The sequence below is a fragment of the Cannabis sativa genome, chromosome X, assembly GCF_029168945.1.
Source record: "Cannabis sativa cultivar Pink pepper isolate KNU-18-1 chromosome X, ASM2916894v1, whole genome shotgun sequence".
In the NCBI taxonomy this organism is placed as follows: Eukaryota; Viridiplantae; Streptophyta; class Magnoliopsida; order Rosales; family Cannabaceae; genus Cannabis; species Cannabis sativa.
The window spans coordinates 13,528,017-13,546,047 of NC_083610.1; the positions used below are offsets into that span (position 1 = coordinate 13,528,017).

The 18,031-nt window shown below is 36.9% G+C and overlaps 2 protein-coding genes and 1 non-coding gene across 4 annotated transcripts; 2 read left to right on the top strand and 1 right to left on the bottom strand.

Annotated features, from left to right (window-relative positions):
• Positions 1-8,473: 8,473 nt before the first annotated feature.
• LOC133031923 (tRNA:m(4)X modification enzyme TRM13-like) lies at positions 8,474-11,335 on the top strand. Of its 2 annotated transcripts, none has more exons than XM_061105700.1 (9): positions 8,474-8,650; positions 8,728-8,793; positions 8,892-9,263; positions 9,350-9,599; positions 9,731-9,788; positions 10,261-10,347; positions 10,429-10,563; positions 10,661-10,799; positions 10,911-11,335. In XM_061105700.1, the coding sequence occupies exons 1-9, from the start codon at positions 8,574-8,576 to the stop codon at positions 11,134-11,136; spliced, it is 1,410 nt and encodes a 469-aa protein (XP_060961683.1). In that variant the 5' UTR covers positions 8,474-8,573; the 3' UTR covers positions 11,137-11,335. The 2 variants fall into 2 exon arrangements, with proteins under 2 accessions (XP_060961683.1, XP_060961684.1); XM_061105701.1 differs by having other exon boundaries at positions 8,480-8,650; positions 10,429-10,574; positions 10,911-11,052.
• Positions 11,336-15,051: 3,716 nt separating this feature from the next.
• Positions 15,052-15,124, bottom strand: TRNAA-UGC (transfer RNA alanine (anticodon UGC)). Its single transcript has one exon. It is a non-coding gene; the product is annotated as a tRNA-Ala (tRNA).
• A 325-nt stretch (positions 15,125-15,449) lies between these two features.
• Positions 15,450-17,788, top strand: LOC133031798 (uncharacterized). Its single transcript, XM_061105477.1, has one exon. The coding sequence runs from the start codon at positions 15,516-15,518 to the stop codon at positions 17,604-17,606; it is 2,091 nt and encodes a 696-aa protein (XP_060961460.1). The 5' UTR covers positions 15,450-15,515; the 3' UTR covers positions 17,607-17,788.
• The last annotated feature ends 243 nt before the right edge of the window (positions 17,789-18,031 follow it).

Sequence of the window (18,031 nt, forward strand, 5' to 3'; positions counted from 1 at the left end):
AATTATTGAATCTGGGATTCATTAGACCGAGCTACTCACCTTGGGGTGCTCCGGTTTTGTTTGTGAAGAAGAAAGACGGAACCCTGCGAATGTGTATTGACTACCGGGAGTTGAACAAGCTTACCATTAAGAACAAGTATCCTTTACCTCGAATTGATGATCTGTTTGATCAACTGAAGGGGAAGACGGTCTTTTCCAAGATCGATCTTCGTTCAGGCTATCATCAGCTGAGAATTCGAGAGGAAGATATCCCAAAAACTGCGTTTCGTACTCGGTATGGACACTATGAATTTCTTGTGATGTCTTTTGGACTCACTAATGCCCCGGCGGCATTCATGGATTTGATGAACCGGGTGTTTAAAGATTACCTGGATAGGTTCGTGATTGTGTTTATTGACGACATCTTGGTGTACTCTGAGACCGAAGAAGAGCATGAGTTACATCTCAGAGCGGTTTTGCAAAGATTACGAGATCACAAGCTTTATGCTAAGTTCAAAAAGTGTGAATTCTGGTTATCTCGTGTCTCATTTTTGGGGCACATAGTGGATAAAGATGGGATCATGGTGGATCCGGTCAAAATTGAAGCTGTTCGGGATTGGCCAGCACCGAAGTCAGCTACGGAGGTCAGAAGTTTTCTGGGTTTGGCTGGTTATTATCGTCGATTCGTTGAGGGTTTCTCAAAGATCGTTGTACCCTTAACGGAGCTGACCCAAAAGAACCAGAAGTTTGTTTGGACTGATCGGTGTGAGAAAAGTTTCCTGGAGTTAAAGCAACGCTTGATTACCGCTCCTGTACTAACTCTTCCTTCAGATAAGGAAAAGTTTGTGGTATATTGTGATGCCTCGAGACAGGGTCTCGGCGTGTGCTTATGCGAGTTTGGGAGGGTAATAGCTTATGCTTCTCGGCAGTTAAAGGAGTACGAGCAGAGGTACCCTACTCACGATTTAGAACTCGCAGCAGTGGTATTTGCGCTAAAGATTTGGCGGCATTACCTTTATGGCGAGAAATGTGAGATATACACTGATCATAAAAGTCTGAAATACTTCTTCACCCAGAAGGACTTGAATATGAGACAAAGACGTTGGCTAGAATTGGTGAAGGATTATGATTGTGAGATCCTTTATCATCCTGGTAAAGCCAATGTGGTTGCTGACGCTTTGAGTAGAAAAGGTCAGAGTCAGTTGAGTACTATGAAGCAAATCTCCCGACAGTTAGCAAATGAAATGACTCGAGGTCAGATTGAGTTGGTTGTGGGGCAATTGGCTAATATTACCCTACAATCCACTCTTTTAGAGAGAATTAAAGAAGCACAAAAGCAAGATTCAGAATTGATAAAAACCCGAGCTAGGGTTTCGGCCGGGAAGGCTAGTGATTTTTCAGTGGAGGAAACGGGAATGTTGAGATTTGGGAATCAAATTTGTGTGCCTATGGATGAGAACATCAAGAAAGAAATCATGGATGAGTCTCACACGACTCCTTATTCAGTTCATCCAGGGTCGACAAAGATGTACCAAGACCTAAAAGCCATGTTTTGGTGGCCAAGTATGAAGAATGACATCGCTGAGTATGTTGCAAAGTGCCTTACGTGTCGACGAATCGAAGGCCGAACACCGGCGACACTGCGGGGTTCTTGCAAGCTGAAAATACCGAATGGAAATGGGAAGATATAACTATGGATTTCGTGGTAGGTATGCCTAGAACCACGGGACGAGTTTGACTCTGTGTGGGTCATAGTGGACGGATTTACAAAGTACGCTCACTTTTTACGTTCGGACGAACTTCTCCATTGATCGGTATCTTTGAGTTATATGTCGAGAGAAATTGTTCGTACCGCATGGTGTCCCAAAGTCCATTGTATCGGATAGAGATCCGATGTTTACATCCAGATTCTGGGAAAGTCTGCATCGAGCTATGGGAACTCGGTTAAAGTTCGGCACAGCTTTTCATCCTCAGACGGATGGACAATCCGAGAGGACCATTCAGATTTTAGAAGACATGCTACGGGCATGCGTGCTTGACTTTGAAGGATCATGGGTAAAGTACCTTCCCCTGATCGAGTTTTCTTATAATAACAGCTATCAGGCAACAATCGGGATGGCTCCTTATGAACTTTTGTATGGAAGAAAATGTAGATCGCCCATTCACTGGGATGAAGTGGGTGAAAGAAAGTTCTTGGGTCCCGAAGTTGTTCAGAAAACAAGTGAGGCAGTTGATAAGATTAGAGTGCGAATGCTCGCGGCTCAGAGTAGGCAAAAGAGTTATGCCGATCCAAAGCGTCGAGATATTGATTTTCAAGTCGGGGACATGGTATTTCTCCGAATATCTCCGATGAAAGGCATAAAACGCTTTGGGAAGAAAGGAAAGCTTAGCCCGAGGTTCATTGGACCTTTTGAAATCCTTGAGAGGATAGGGCAAGTAGCGTACAGGTTGGCTATGCCCCCGGCAGTTGTTGTACATAATGTGTTTCATGTTTCAATGCTTCGAAAATATGTCTCAGACTCGTCCCATGTTCTGAGTTATGAAGCATTGGAACTTCAACCGGACTTGTCATACGAGGAACAACCAGTGCAAATACTTGATAGAAGAGAAAAAGTCTTGAGAAGCAAGACAGTGGCACTGGTGAAAGTACTGTGGGGGAACAATAAAGTAGAAGAGGCAACCTGGGAACTCGAGACGGATATGCAGCAGAAATATCCGGAGTTGTTCAGGTAAATTTCGGGACGAAATTTCTATAAGGAGGGGGTAATTGTAATACCCGGAATTAAGAAATGGATTAGCAAAACCCTAACTAGATAATTATGTATAATTGAGGAAATTATATTATTATATAATTTAATATATGTGATTTTATATGAATTTTAATATATTAAAGACCTCGTTAGTGAGCCAGGGGCATTTTGGTAATTATGACCCGAGAAGGGTAAATTGTTGAGATTAAATTAATTACGTGCTTAATAGAACTATATTATTATATAGTATGCCTGTGTTGTCTTTTCAGGTGTGTTCTGACAGGTTAGCACGGTATAGTCACACCCGGGAATTTCGGGCCGAACCGGGTTCGGGCCCGAAATGTAAATTGGATTGATTATTTGGCATTTTATTTGATGAATGATAATCTGAAATTTATTTGGATATAATTGAGTGTGAAATGGCAAAATTACCCTTGTGTGGGTGAGTGTGTGTGGATTTAAGCCATGGGGGCATTTGGTCATTAGACCTTTATTTTCTAAGTTTGTTAAAAATGAATTTTGAGGAAAATAGATTGATAATTTCTGGTTAATTCTCTCTCTCACCCTCTCCCTCTCCCTCTCTTACCCTTTTGTTTTTCAAAACTTGAATTATTGAAGAAAAAGCTTGGTTTTTGGTTTGATTGAAGCTTGATTTTGGAGGAAGATCATTGCTCTTGTTTTGTTGAGAATCAAGGTAGTTTTTATGATCTTAACCTTATTTTAATTGCTGAAATATTGTGGGTAAAAGCATGTTTGGGTTTGTGAATTGCATGTTCTTGATGATGATTAAGAAAGGTTGCATAATAGTGGTTTCTTTGATTAGTTTAAGCTTGTTAATCTTGTGCAATTGAGCTTCTATTTATTGTATGCTTTGTTGTTGAGCTTGGGCTGAGGTTGTATGGTATTTTTAGTTGGATTTTCATGTTAAAATGGTGTTATGCTGCTGGATTTTTATTAGGTTTGTGTTGGATTGAGTTCATGTTCTTGAACTTGAGATTTTGATGAGTTGAGCATGAGTTTTAAGTCATTTATGTAATCTGAATTTTTGGATTTGATGCATGAGATATGTGTTTTTGATCCTCTGAGATATGCTAGCAGCTCTATTTCATGATTTTGAGTTATATGCATGTTTGGGTTGAATTGGGGGTGAGTTTGGCATATTTTCGAAGCTGAAATTTGGGTTTTCTGGGTTTTTAAACCCAGTGGTCGCGACCATGGTCGCGACCACGATAATGACAGATTATTTTTTTTTTAAGTTTTTGTTTTTGCCATAACTTTTGATTCGGGACTCCGTTTGGGACGTTCTTTATACCGTTGGAAAGCTCTTTTCGAGCTCTATGTGATTATATGTGATTTGGATGCCAATTTTATATTTTTGTGGAAGTGAGATTTAGGGATTAAGCCTATTTGTGTAAATCCCGGTATTGTGACCAGGATTACCAGCACCTGGTCAGGAGCACCCGGGGATTTGGAATCTCTACTATTGCGGGACAAAAGGTAAGACAGTGATTAGCACGTAGAGTATGCGCAGTGGCACTTATGTTGAGAATGATATGTATGAATGTTAAGTAACCGGGATTAGGGTTATTACCCTAATAGGAACGGTCTAATAGCCTAGGGTTATTACCCTAGTGATATATGTGTATAAATGCCATGCCATGTTAATTGAAATGAGATTTAAGGATTATGTGCTCAAGGCATAATCAGGTTGGACTCGGTACTCATAACCGAGATGAACCGCTTCTAAGGCCTTAATGTATTTAGACGTGTGAGAGTAACACGTGGATCTACGTCACGTAGATTTAATTAGATGTGTGAGCGCAACACATAGGTCTACGCCACGTAGACATAAATGGGCATGATGAAATAATGATCAGGTTTGTGCTATACAGACATATGTGAATGAGCATAATATATTTGTTATGATTTATCTTGTCTTCTTGGGCTTGGCTCACGGGTGCTCTCTTGTGCGGGGAAAGGGTAAGGCATTAGTTGATCAGCCATGAGTTTCAGGAGCAGGGCGAAGAATGTACATGTTCATGCCACTTCAGACCAAGCGGGTTATGGGTCTAACAGTGTTGACTTTTGTATTCTGTTTTGCCGCTTAGGTCGGCTAGTAAGAAAGAGCTTGTAATAATTTTGTAAATATTTTTGGGATCCCAACTATGTTTGAAAAATTTTAAATATATTACAAGTTTATTTTCAGTCTGTTTAATATAAAACTTTAAATTCTGCGCTGTTTTTAATTAGTAATCCCGGTTAGGGGATTAGGGTTTCATAATCTTTTTGGGTAGCGTGCCTAATTATTTAGGGCATTACAGTCAGTGTTATTGGTAGAATGGTGGAAATGGCTATGTTAATGGTTGGCAGCAAAGGTGAAATAGATGCAGTGGTTATTGCTATTAAGAACTTGGTATTAAAAGCATTTGGAAGAGGGTTACTGAGTAGATTGGTATTGATCGAGTGGGATCCAAATGAAGGCTTCTGTGGAATTGAGTGTTCTCCTTCAAACAGCGGTCATGGTTGAGCTATACCCCGCGCAAGCAAGCCAGGGTGACTAATTGTGAGAGCGTTGTAGGCAAGCCTCATGATAAAAGGCCACGCATTACCTTCAGAGAAATCTGCATGGTATCGATCGTAGCTGTTTGTTGGGAGTTTTGCACCTTTGAGCCATGGACCATAAGGGAGGTCATCATCATTTCTACTATCAATACGCTCCATAAAAGAAACACGCTGCTCAAAAGATGACTAATACATCCACATTTGAAGTAAAATTTAGGGAGTCTTTTATAGCTGTATTCGATCCAACATTCATTCCTAATTTTTAGTAAGTGAATCATTGGTCCTCGGGGTAGTAGTTTAAGGATAGAGAGTTTGACTCGGACACACAAAAAAGAAACCCATCCTTCATTAGTAGAATCTTCAAAGACTTATGAATTCTCCAATTGTGTTGCCAAGAGCCTCAGCCAAAGCAGAAGACTTGCTAAGGAAAGGCAAGTGGTAAATTTAAATCAAAAAAGGATTGTAGATCATATCTTCCTTTGTGATATTTTACAGAACACCTAGCGCATATAAAATGATTAGATGATTATAATTTCTTGTAAAGACTCAACGTTTATCTCCTTCACAACCAAATGCAATGTGAAATGGGTCTATTTTGTAGTCAGTGATTGTAACGGAAAGCGTCCCTTCCAGTGACTCGATATTTAATCATAGAAACCCGACCTAAAAATTGTTTTTTCAGTAAGAACACGAGCTAGTAGCACATGGACAAGTCATGGTGCAGGTGAAGAATTTGGTACATCAGGAAGGGTTAATATCGAACTCTCCTCATCAGTGAGGGAGAGAATGGAATTCAGATGGTTCATGAAAGGTTCCATTAGAAACTGGTTACATAATATATGAGGAAACATGATAAAGCAGTCATTGGGATTCAGTGGAGACACGCCAATGTTGGAGAAAACATAGGGACAGGAACACTTACGGAGGAAAAGATTTTGATAATAAACGAAAACAAAAGGGAAGTAGAAGAAGATAATTTTTTGGAAAATGAAGTTAAACAGTTAAAAAGAACATAGGTGGTGTTTGGTTTGATGTAATGTAATGGTAATGATAATAGTAATGGTAATGGAATGGAATAACAATGGTAATAGAAATTGATTACAATATTTGGTTTGTAGTTGGAATGAATATTGTAATCAGAATTATTGTGTTTGATTTGGTATGAAAATGTAATGGAATAAAATATGTATTGACTAAAATTATCCTATTGCTTTTATTATAAAATTATAAAATATTTTAAAAAACAAAAAGTAATATAGACTTTGACTTATTTTTATTATATTTTTATTAAAATATTTTTTTTCTTTGTAATGAAGTGTAATCGAAATAAGATTACATTAGTTTTGGTATATAATGATAGGGAAAATCTAGTGTACTCTCCTCTCTTTTTACCTCATGCCATAAGGAAGTTAAACTCACCAATAAGAATAAAAAAAAAATTGTACACTTGATATCAGTGTACTACATTACAGCTAATTTTTTTTTAAAAAAAAAAAATAATAAAAAATAAAACTACTTTATTTCAATAAATAAAAAATTTATGGGTGTTTTAAAAAAAAAAAATTAATATTTCATTAAAAGCAATTCATTACATTTGTAATACTATAAATTATTTACAAATTTTTAAAAATTTATATAATATTCCAATAACAATAATATACACTATCATATAACAAAAGAAGAAATTATACTCACTAAGAAATTTTAAAAGTTGATTACTTAAATATGACACTTTTAAGTTTGACCAATTTATATAACATTTTTCTATTTTTAGGTATTTTTATGATATTTGATATGTCATATATATGTAAATTAGGTTTTCAAAGCCTATATTTAATATTTTTATTTGTTTAGGTAGTTTTATTTGGTATTGGTGCCGGAAAAGTTACTGAAGTAGACTGTCAGCACCAGAAAAATTGTCAGAGCAGCTGCCGATATCGGAAAAGTTGTCGGAATTGCTGCTGGCGCCAAAAAAGTTGTCGAAATTGGCATTGTCGCTGAAAAAATCACTGGAAAAATCACAAAGAAAAAATCATCGAAAAAATCACTAAGTCTTGGTGATTTTTTCGATGAGTTTTTTGGCGACAATACTAATTCCGACGATTTTTCCGGTGCCAACAGCAGCTTTGACGACTTTTCCGACACCGGCAGCTACTTCGACGATGAAAAAAAATGCTAATCTAGAAACTCATAAAATCTATTAATCAATAAAATGAAAGAAAAATAGAGATTCCCACTCCAATTATTGATGTTTTTATTGTAAATTCTTGAGTGATCCAAATCACTTTGTAATAATAATAATAATAAGACAACGTAATATAACAGTCAAAATTGATAAAAAAAAATGACTTGATAAAAAAAAACCTCTAAAATTCATTGATGAATAAAAGAAAAAAAAATTCCCAGAAAAAAAAAAGAAATAAAAAAATGAAAAAAAAAAACACTAGTTTAATATATCGAGTGAGAAAAAAAAAGGGGGTTTTCATTTTTACACTTCAAAATAGTTTTTTTTTTTTTTTGCATTTTTAAAGAATTCTATATTAAAATTCTTATTGCAACTAGCGCTGCAACCTAAATTGCAACAAAAAATCGTATAACAACCTACATAGAAACCACCGGAGAAACCACTTTAGAAACCCAAACCTTAAATTTTTTTTAAAAAAAAAAAAAAAAGTTAAAAAAACAGTATATGGAGTAATTCCAAAAAAAAAAAAATAGAGCAATAGTAATATTGGTGCGGAAACTATGAAGATTTACATGAGAGTTAACTTAAAAAAATAATAATTTAAATTAAAAATTAATAAATTTTTAATTATTAATATTATTTTATTTTTTAAAATAAATATATAATTAAATATTATTATAATATATATAAAGTTTTAATGGTATACAAGCAGTCTTATCGTAAGAGTATACACCTTATATCATAATAACCACATGATCTAAAATCAATGGTCAAAAAAAGTTCCCTAGCCGTAGGAAACTTTTGCTAGTTCCTACCATAGTCTTGCCCTATAATGATATTACAATACTTAATTTAATAAGCATTATTATGATTACTAAACATGAAATTTTAAAATAGTATTTTTGAAAAATTAAATTTATAAGCAAAATGAAATTTATAGGTCATCAAAATGTAAATAAAACATCTACGTCAAAAAAAAAAATGTAAATAAAACATTAAAAAAAAAATTGTATTTATGGAAAAACTCCCCGAAAATAAGCGCCGTTTACTCAAGGAGGGGTGAACTCTGAACCAGGCGAGCTCGCAGCAAACCAAAAATGGAGAAGAAGCGCTGCAGTTTCTGGCTTCCCAAAAAGAATCGATTTTGTGCTAACACCCTTCTCAACGAGTCCTTGTGAGATATTATTCACTCTCTTCTCCATTCTTTGATTCCTTATATTCCATCTTACTCAAATTCTGATTATGTGATAGGTTCTGCGGTAACCACACTCCCAGGTCCGACGACCAGTGGATCCCATGCCCTATAGACCCTTCCCAGTAAGTCCTTTTAATATTATTGCTCTTTCAATCTTGACAGCTCTCTTCTCTATCTCTGAATTGTTTTTTGTAAATCTCTTGTTTGTTTTCCTTTACAGCTCCGTACTCAAAGAAAATCTTGAAAGCCATGTAAAGAGATGCCCATACATGAAACAAGTTCAGTCCTTGACTGTCCAAGCCTTCTACCAAAAAGGTATAAATTCTGGCACAGAAGGATCCACAGAAGAGGACCGAACAATCACAGCTTCAAATGGAAACTTAGCATTGCCTGATGATAAGCTAGATTCTGGTGTTGCCGAACATGTTACTTCAGAGCTTAAGAGGAATGCTGTTCATAGCTTGAGCGTATCTCAATTTTGCAAACTAATTGAGAAGATTGAGTGTATTCATGAGTCGGTTTGTAAGGACATTCGGGACTCGTACAAAATCCCTGAAGCTTGTGAAAAGTGGATTAAAAGAGAATTTGATGGGTATATATGAGTTGGAAAGTTTATTGTTTTCGTGAGTTTGTTAAGGTCTTTTAGTTTGTGAAAAAGAAAATTTAGTTTCTTCGCAGGAAATTGCCATTTCAAGAAAAGCATGTTGCGCAACAGGCTTCGATTCTTGGTAACTTGGAAGAAGTTGGAATATTGAAGTGTTCTAATGGGAGTGAGAGGTGTGAGCTTGAAGGGTCTTTAGGTGATAGCAGCATTGTCCCTGCAGTGGTTGAGTTTGGAGCTGGTAGAGGGTACTTGACACAAATGCTGGCTGATTGTTACGGTATTGAAAAGGTGTTTTTGGTGGAGAGAAAGTCATACAAGCTTAAGGTTAGTTGGTTTGAATATGAATCAAATGCAATCTTCATCCTAGGCTTAGATTTCCTTGTAATAAAAGTTATAAGATGTTTTGTAGTTTAGACCTTATTTATTGTCTTATTTTATGTCAATGCTATTTCTAGGCTGATCGATCCTTGCGACAGAAAGAGAAGTTGATATTAGAGCGTTTGAGAATTGACAGTAAGTTTTTCTTTAACTCTCTTCTTTTCATTTTTTTTTCCCAAAGGAAAGTCCCATTATCTGTCCTACCTTCATTTAAGTTTTGATATTCCAAATGTTGTGTGTAGTCAAAAAAATATATCAGAAATGTTTGAATGGATGCTTGTTGAGTTGTTCTCAACAATATATTACTTGTAAAAGTACATTATCTACTTCTGTTATTCAAATTAAGCTGTTCTCTTGTTTAGTCAAGTCTCCTTCCAAATAATTTTCTGTTCTTGGGAAAAGTTAGGAATTTTTCACTTTACTACCTTTTTTTTTCTTCCTATTTTATGGAAAATATCACTTTAGTGATGTGAATGATGGAGAAGATAACATAGCTTTGAAGTGATTTTGGTTTCTGAAATTATTCAGCCAACCTTATTTGCCTGCTTGTAGACTGTAGATGGATGCTATGCTTGTATGTAGTCTCCATCCCACTTTTCTTGTGCAGTTGAAGATTTAAACTTGAGTGCTGTTGAGTCTCTAAGGGGGTTTCCATACCTGGCCATTGGTAAACATCTTTGTGGACCTGCAACAGGTAATCATGTACATTAGCAGTTACATGTGATGTCCACAATAGTTGTTTCAGTTGTATTATAAAGCAACTCTATTGCTGCAGATTTGACCCTTAGATGTTGCCTTGCGGAGAACTTTAACCAAGAAACCGTAGCAGGGTTTACTGTGGACCCGAAACTGAGAGGCTTAGCTATAGCTACATGTTGCCATCATCTTTGCCAGTGGAAAAACTACATAAGTAACCAACTGGTCATGTATTACAAATATTTATTGGGTAGTAATCTGAATTCTTTTGCTTTGAACTGACTGGTTGTGAGAAATTTGGCTCGCTGTAGATAAGAAGTACTTTTCAAATTTGGGGATCACAAAGGAAGTATTCCATGCAATTACATGGTTTACCAGTTGGGCAGTCGATGCTGATCATGGTTCAGATCTTGCTGATGTAACTAACTACAATTTCCAGCCACAATCCATGTATGTTTTTTCTAATATGTTTTGAACCATAATGATGTTTCTGGATGGCACTGCCCATTTTCCTTTCATATTGTCTGAACAATGATTTGTTATACACATCTTACTGTCCAGGGGAACTAATTTTAGTGGGAATAAGGGAGTCGAAGAAATGACAAGGAATATGAAAGCAGTTGAAAGAGCGGTACTCGGGTTTAAGTGCAAACAAATTATTGACATGGGTAGGATGATGTGGTTGAAGGAACGCGGATTAGAAACTCAGTTTGTCAAATACGTTCCATCTACCATCTCTCCAGAAAATCATCTACTTGTTGCAGGATGCATCGATGGTATGTTGTGAGATTTTTTCATTGTACCCTTATCAGGGGAAGATTTTGAATTTGATTGGAGTTCAAAAAATTTACGGAATAGTATTCTACAACTGTGGAGCTTGAGATAGAAGAGTAGAGTATGGCATTTTGAGGTTGTAAAATGTTCAAATTACATCTTAAAATGTTCATTTTGATTTTGATTGGAGTTCATTTTGATTTGAGAGCTTAGCTTGGTTTTGGTTCATTTTCGTATTGATGTTCTGTGGGAAAATTTAAACTAATGTGAAGAATTAAAACTAACTCAAATTCAAATTAAGAAAGAATATATCAGCAAAACACAATCTAAGAATTGAGGAGAAAACAAAGTACAATAGAGAAATCAAATAAAGCAAGAAAAATGTAAAATTAATATCAAGAATTATATTAGTTTAAGTCTGATAGATTGATGTGATCTAAGGTTCTACTCCAATTTTGGAAACCCACCGTAAACTTCTTTATGATTGAGCAAGAACACAAGTACAATTTTCAGCAAAAAAAAAAGAAGAAGAACATAGGTACAATACGATCGAGAGAATTTTCTGTTTGTATTCTTTCAAAATGTTTATCTCTTTGTCAATGCAAATTTTTGTTAATTAATAAATGAGCCTTTTTTGTAAGAATTTAGAACTTTTTGGTTTAGCCTGGTGCTCTTTATATGAGAAAGCTTACAGAAGATTTAAGCCAAAGTAGGTTAATATCCCTTGAAATGAGGAGATATCACCAACTTTTCACATATTAAATACAGAGAAAATAACCCATTAATCTTTCTTAAAGAATAAGTAAATATCTGAAGTTGAGCCCCTACTTTCGTGTGTTGTTGGAGTGAATTTGTAGCTGAGAGTGAAGCACTGTCTGTCCAGGGTGAAAGTTAGAGACACCAATTGTGTTTGCCAGAGAGGAAGCTGACTGGCCTACCATTTGCTAGAGGCTCGTTGGCCAATGCTTCACTATGGTCGGCTAGGGGTGGTCCGGCCAGACCCTCTTGGTTGGCCATTTTGTTGTCTCTTTGTCCTATTTGATCATTTCGACTCTTCATCAACTGGTACGTTATTCATGTTGACTTAGTCCTCTTACTTACAGGTTGTACTTCATGTGACATTAATCTTACCTATGTGGAAAAAATTGAGATAACACTCATATTACTCTATATTTTATAAAATATGCTTTAAATAATTACAATCTAAATTTCTAGAATATTACACTATGATATCCAAACATCAGGCCCTATAATTGGGTTAAGCTCCAATACAGGTCCTTACTATGTGTGTTTTTAGTCTATAGCCTCTCCCATAAAGGGTAGAAATCTCTGTCTAAAGATAGAAGACTATACATCTCTTATTTGATGAATTTATTTTTCTTTTTTCACAAGCAGCATTTATGGATCAATCCAACTCTTCTCTGTCCACCAATCCAACTCCTACCTCTCTTAACATCTCCACCATAATTCTTACCTTCAATACTAGTTTTCACCCTTCAAATCCCACTAATCCACCCAACCACCACATCCTATGCCACCACCACCAAATCCTCCTCAACCACAAACTGAACTTGTTTTCATCATTGGTACTTCCCAACCTGAGCCTCTCCCGACTTCTCCCACTCCACAACAAGTGTCTCTTCCTCAAACCACATCTGAGATACAACTTCCCACCACTACTACTGCTACACTAATCACTGTAGCAACTAATAATCACCCTAACTGCACAAGGTCCAACTGGTATCACTAACCCTAAGGTCCTTATGGCTTCTCTACATCAAGAATCTATCAAATCTGCTATGCAAGATAGCAAGTGGATTGCTTCTATGAACACTAAGTCTTATGCAATAGTCAAAAACAAAACTTGGGTGTTAGAACCTCTTCCTGATGGTTAAACTCCTATAGGGTGTAAATAGGTATATAGGATAAAGGAAAATGCAGATGACACAATCCCCCAATAAAAAGCTGGATTAATTGCCAAAGGGTATCATCAAGAGACTGGAATTGATTACAATAAAACATTTAGTCTAGTCATAAAACCAGTTATCGTTCAGATTGTTCTTACAATTGCTATTCCAAAAAGGTGGTGCATAAGGCATTGGATGTTAATAATGCATTTCTAAATGATGATTTGTAAGATAAAATTTACATGGTGCAACCCCCTAGTTTCATAGATCCAGAACATCCTGATAAATTTTACAAACTTACCAAAGCCTTCTATGGCTTAAAACATGCACTAAGGGCTTGGTTTAAGAAATTATTCACTATTCTACTTAAGCTTGATTTTATTTCAAAAAGGTCAGACTCATTTCTCTGTGTTAAAACTTCATCTACATTCATTCTCTATGTTCTTACCTATTAAGATAATATTCTCATCACTTACAATAATGACAGAGTTGTCTCCACTTTCGTAAAAACTTTGAGCAAAACTTTTGTTTTAAAGGATCTTAGATCCTTATCATATTTTCTAGGCATTCAAGCTATTTCAAATGATATAGAGACTCTACTTTCTGAACAAAAAATATATTCAAGATATTCTATGTGTAAAGCTGAAATGCAGGGTGTAAAGACACAAAACACTCCCATGAATAATGGATTAAGGCTCTCTCATTATGGCAGTGACCCTTTGGCAGACCCAACTCTTTAAAGATCTATAGTTGGTGCTCTCCATTATGCTTGCATAATCAGACCAGAGATTGCTTTCAGTGTTAACAAGGTTTGCCAATTTATGCAAAAAAAAAAAAAAAAAAAAAAAAAAACCATTAGATAGCAGTAAAAAAGATCTGAGATACTTGGCAGGAACTTTAAATTATGTCCTGCAAATGAATTTTGTGTCTTCTCTTCATCTTCAAGCCTATTAAGATGCTGATTGGGAAGCCGATCTTGATGATAGAAGATCAACAATTGACTATTGTGTATTTTTGGGAGAAAATTTAGTGGCTTGGCTGTCAAAGAAACAAAGCACCATTTCTAAGTCTTCCACTGGATTTGAATTCAAAAGCATGGCAGCAATTGTTTTTTAAATCACATGGATCCATCTCTTCTCTCAGAACTTCAATTGATGTCCTCTCTCTCCCTCAGTTTGTGTGACAATCTCAATTCTGTTATGTTAGCAGCAAAGCTGGTTCTTCATGCTAGAACAAAGCATATTGAGATTGACATATACTTTGTTCGTGTCAAAGTCCTCAACAAAGAAATCCAAATCTCTCATGTTCTAGCAGACCACCAAGTTGCATACTGCCTCACCAAACCTATATTCAGCAATTACTTTCCAAAGCTTAGATACAAACTAAGTGTTTTATGTTAAGGGAAAAGAAGTTGAGTTGTTATAAACCAATTGTATTTTTCAGTTATATCTTTTCATTCGGTTATTAACTGTTTTCAATTAGTCAACTTCTCTTTTAGTTTCAGCTCTTGTATAGATACTTGAACTCTGTAATCTTGTTCAATCAATGAAATGCTTTTTTTTTTTTATCTTTCTTCATTTTCTTTCTGTCTCAACAATCTTTACATATATAAGATTTTATTTTTACTCATAACACCACCAATCAGCCCAATTCACCATTAATTTTGGGGCATGCTCATTATTGAGGTTCGATTTATGAGTTTGAGGGGATTAATTTTTAGGTTGAAGGGTGAGACGATATCTTGATTCTTTCGGTTTAGATCAAGTTTAATCAATTTATTTAATTTTTATAAATTAATAAATGGAAAGAAAATAAGGTAATTAATTTGTATACTACATGTGTCCATTAAACTAACAAAAACTGAGTAGGTATCAACAAAATGATAAAAAAAAAACTGAGTTTTAAATATTTGATTTTTAGTATTATTAGTAATAATACAAATAAAATAAGGATTTGTGGTGCAAATTCTTCTTAAGCATTTTTTCTTTTTAAAATTATTATATTAAAAAATTGTAAAAATTTGGAGATGCGGGGTATCGAACCCCGTACCTCTCGCATGCAAAGCGAGCGCTCTACCATGTGAGCTACATCCCCTGCTATATCATCTCCAATCTTAAAACAACACAAACAAGAACACCTTTCCTTGTAACCCACGACACGCCACATACAATATCTTGACTTTTATAAATTGAGATATTAAAAATTTAAAACCAGTCTTCTTTGTACTAAAAACCGAAATAAAAAAAACCAGTCTTCTTTCAGTAATTATCAACAATTTTTTTTTTTTTTGTCATTGTGTGTCTCCTAACACAACAACTCCCACCATATTGCAGAAACAAGCTAGCCAGTGCTCACATAGCTAATGTGAACCGAATATTTAAACAAAGCAATTCTAAAAGCACACACAGAACTTCGTCATCACTTACGACACCGTATCATATATCTCTTTAAAGTTTAATCTGATATATATAATATTTATATATTTATGTATAAATACTACATTCATCCTCTTAATCCTCAGTCCTCACCACCACACTCTTCTCTTACTATTCCACTCTCTCTCTCTGCTGCTGCTACTTCAATGGAACCCAATGGCACCATCCTCTTCACCACTGTAGGAAGGCCTGAATACGGCTTCGATATCTTCACTGTCAAGCTCCAATCTCATCAACTCACTGGCCCAGAACGCCGCCTCACCGATGGCCACTCCGTCAACTTCAACGCTCAATTCCTCGACGAAGAAGACGATACCAACACCATCGTTTTTGTATCCGAGAGAACAGGTTCCCCTCGAATCTACCTCACTCGTCCGGGACTTCCTCACCCCAGACCATTGCCTTCCGTCTCCGATAGCCTCTTCCATGACCGACCTATTATCAAAAAAGATAGGCTTTACTTCATATCTGCTCATGAAAAGCCTGAATCCGTTTTTAAAAGCTGGTCCGCTTTATACTCTGCTTCTCTGGTTCAAGATAAGGGTGAAATTACCAGATTGACCCCGTACGGATGTGTGGATTACAGCCCTGCTGTTTCCAGCTCTGGTAAATTCGTCGCCGTCGCTTCGTACGGATCCCGCACTTGGGGCGGCGAGTTTAATGAGCTCAACACTGATATTGTTGTATTCGATTCATCCGATCTTAAAAACAGAGTAGTCGTTTCCGAACGAGGTGGTTGGCCTTCTTGGTCCGGTGATTCCGCCATTTACTTTCATCGTAAAGCCGATGATGGTTGGTGGAGCATTTTCAGAGTTGATTTTCCAGAAAATCTCTCTTCGACTACGGAGTTTCCAATCGCTCCGATTCGAGTCACGCCATCCGGTCTCCACTGCTTTACTCCAGCAGCTATGCACGACAGCGGAAAAGTTGCCGTAGCTACACGACGGCACAGCACTAAATTCCGCCACATTGAGATCTTCGATGTGGAGTCAAACACTTTTACTCCGATTACCGAGACACTCAACCCGAATATCCACCATTACAACCCGTTCGTCTCGCCGGACTCTCAATCTCTGGGGTACCACCGGTTTCGAGGTCAGTCGTGTGCAAATGGCGTTTCAAAGATTCCGCGCTTGGATCAGGTGACGTCCGCGGTGAAAGAACTCCGAATGTTGAGAGTTAACGGTTCGTTTCCCTCCGTCTCGCCTGACGGTGATCTCGTCGCAATCAACCATGAGTTTAACGATAACGGCGGTGGCCTATGGATCGTTAACATGGACGGTTCAAAACGTTGGACATTACTCAAAGGGCGTACAGTATTCTACAATTCGTGGAGTCCAGCTGAGAAGAATGTCATATACACTTCTATTGGACCAGTCTTTCAGTCAGCCAAAGTAACGGTCCAGATTGCACGAATCACATTTGATCTTTCAGATCTTTACGGTGATTATCGTGAACACACAATCATCCCCTGCGATTTGAAAATCCTCACCGAAGAACACACAGGGAACAACGCTTTCCCTTCTTGCTCCCCTGACGGAAAATCCGTCGTCTTTCGTTCCGGCCGTTCTGGCCATAAGAATCTCTACATCGTAGACGCGGTTAACGGCGAGTTTGAAGGTGGTATACGACAGTTAACAGACGGTCCATGGATTGACACCATGCCTAGCTGGTCCCCTAAAGGCGACCTCATTGCTTTCTCATCAAATAGACACAATCCCAGTGACGTATCTACATTCAGCATATACGTCATCAAACCAGACGGGTCCGAGCTGAGGAGGATCCACGTGGCAGGGCCTGAAGGATCTAGTGAGGTGGACAAGGAGAGGATAAACCACGTGTGCTTTAGCGAGAGCGGCGAATGGCTGTTGTTCGCGGCTAACTTGAGCGGCGTGACGGCGGAGCCGGTGTCGTGGCCTAATCAATTTCAGCCGTACGGAGACTTGTTCGTGATGAGGTTGGATGGCAGTGGGTTGAAGAGGCTGACGTGTAGTGGCTATGAAAATGGGACGCCTACGTGGATTTCTGGTGTTGACGTGGCAATGAGAGGTCTTAACGTTGGAGTTAATGATGAGGACCAAGTTGGGGATGAGCTTAGGGGTGAATTTGACGAGCCTCTTTGGATAACTTGTGAGATATAAAGATGGATAAGATGGCATATAACCACTTAGGTGGCATTACAAAATAAAAGGAGAACTCCCATAAATGCAAAGGGACATATGTTTTGCTTTCTTTAGTCAATTTTCTTATTCCAACCCAGTCCCTCCAATAAATAAGTGTCATATGTTTTGCTTTCTTTAGTCAATTAATTATCTTTCGGTCACTTCTATTCTTGTTAGCTCTATTTCTCCATAATAATCACCTCGTATAATTAAAAGCAAGAGTGTTAATTATCATCTTTTTATTATAATATTTTAATCAATTTTTATGTTCGAAATCACATATCGAAATATTCTTTTCAAATATTTTTTATAGCGGTATTCGTTATAGTTACAGTTCATCTATGTAAACTTTTGAAAAATTCCGAATAGTTTACAGTACCAAAAAAAGAGTTCCTAATATTCCA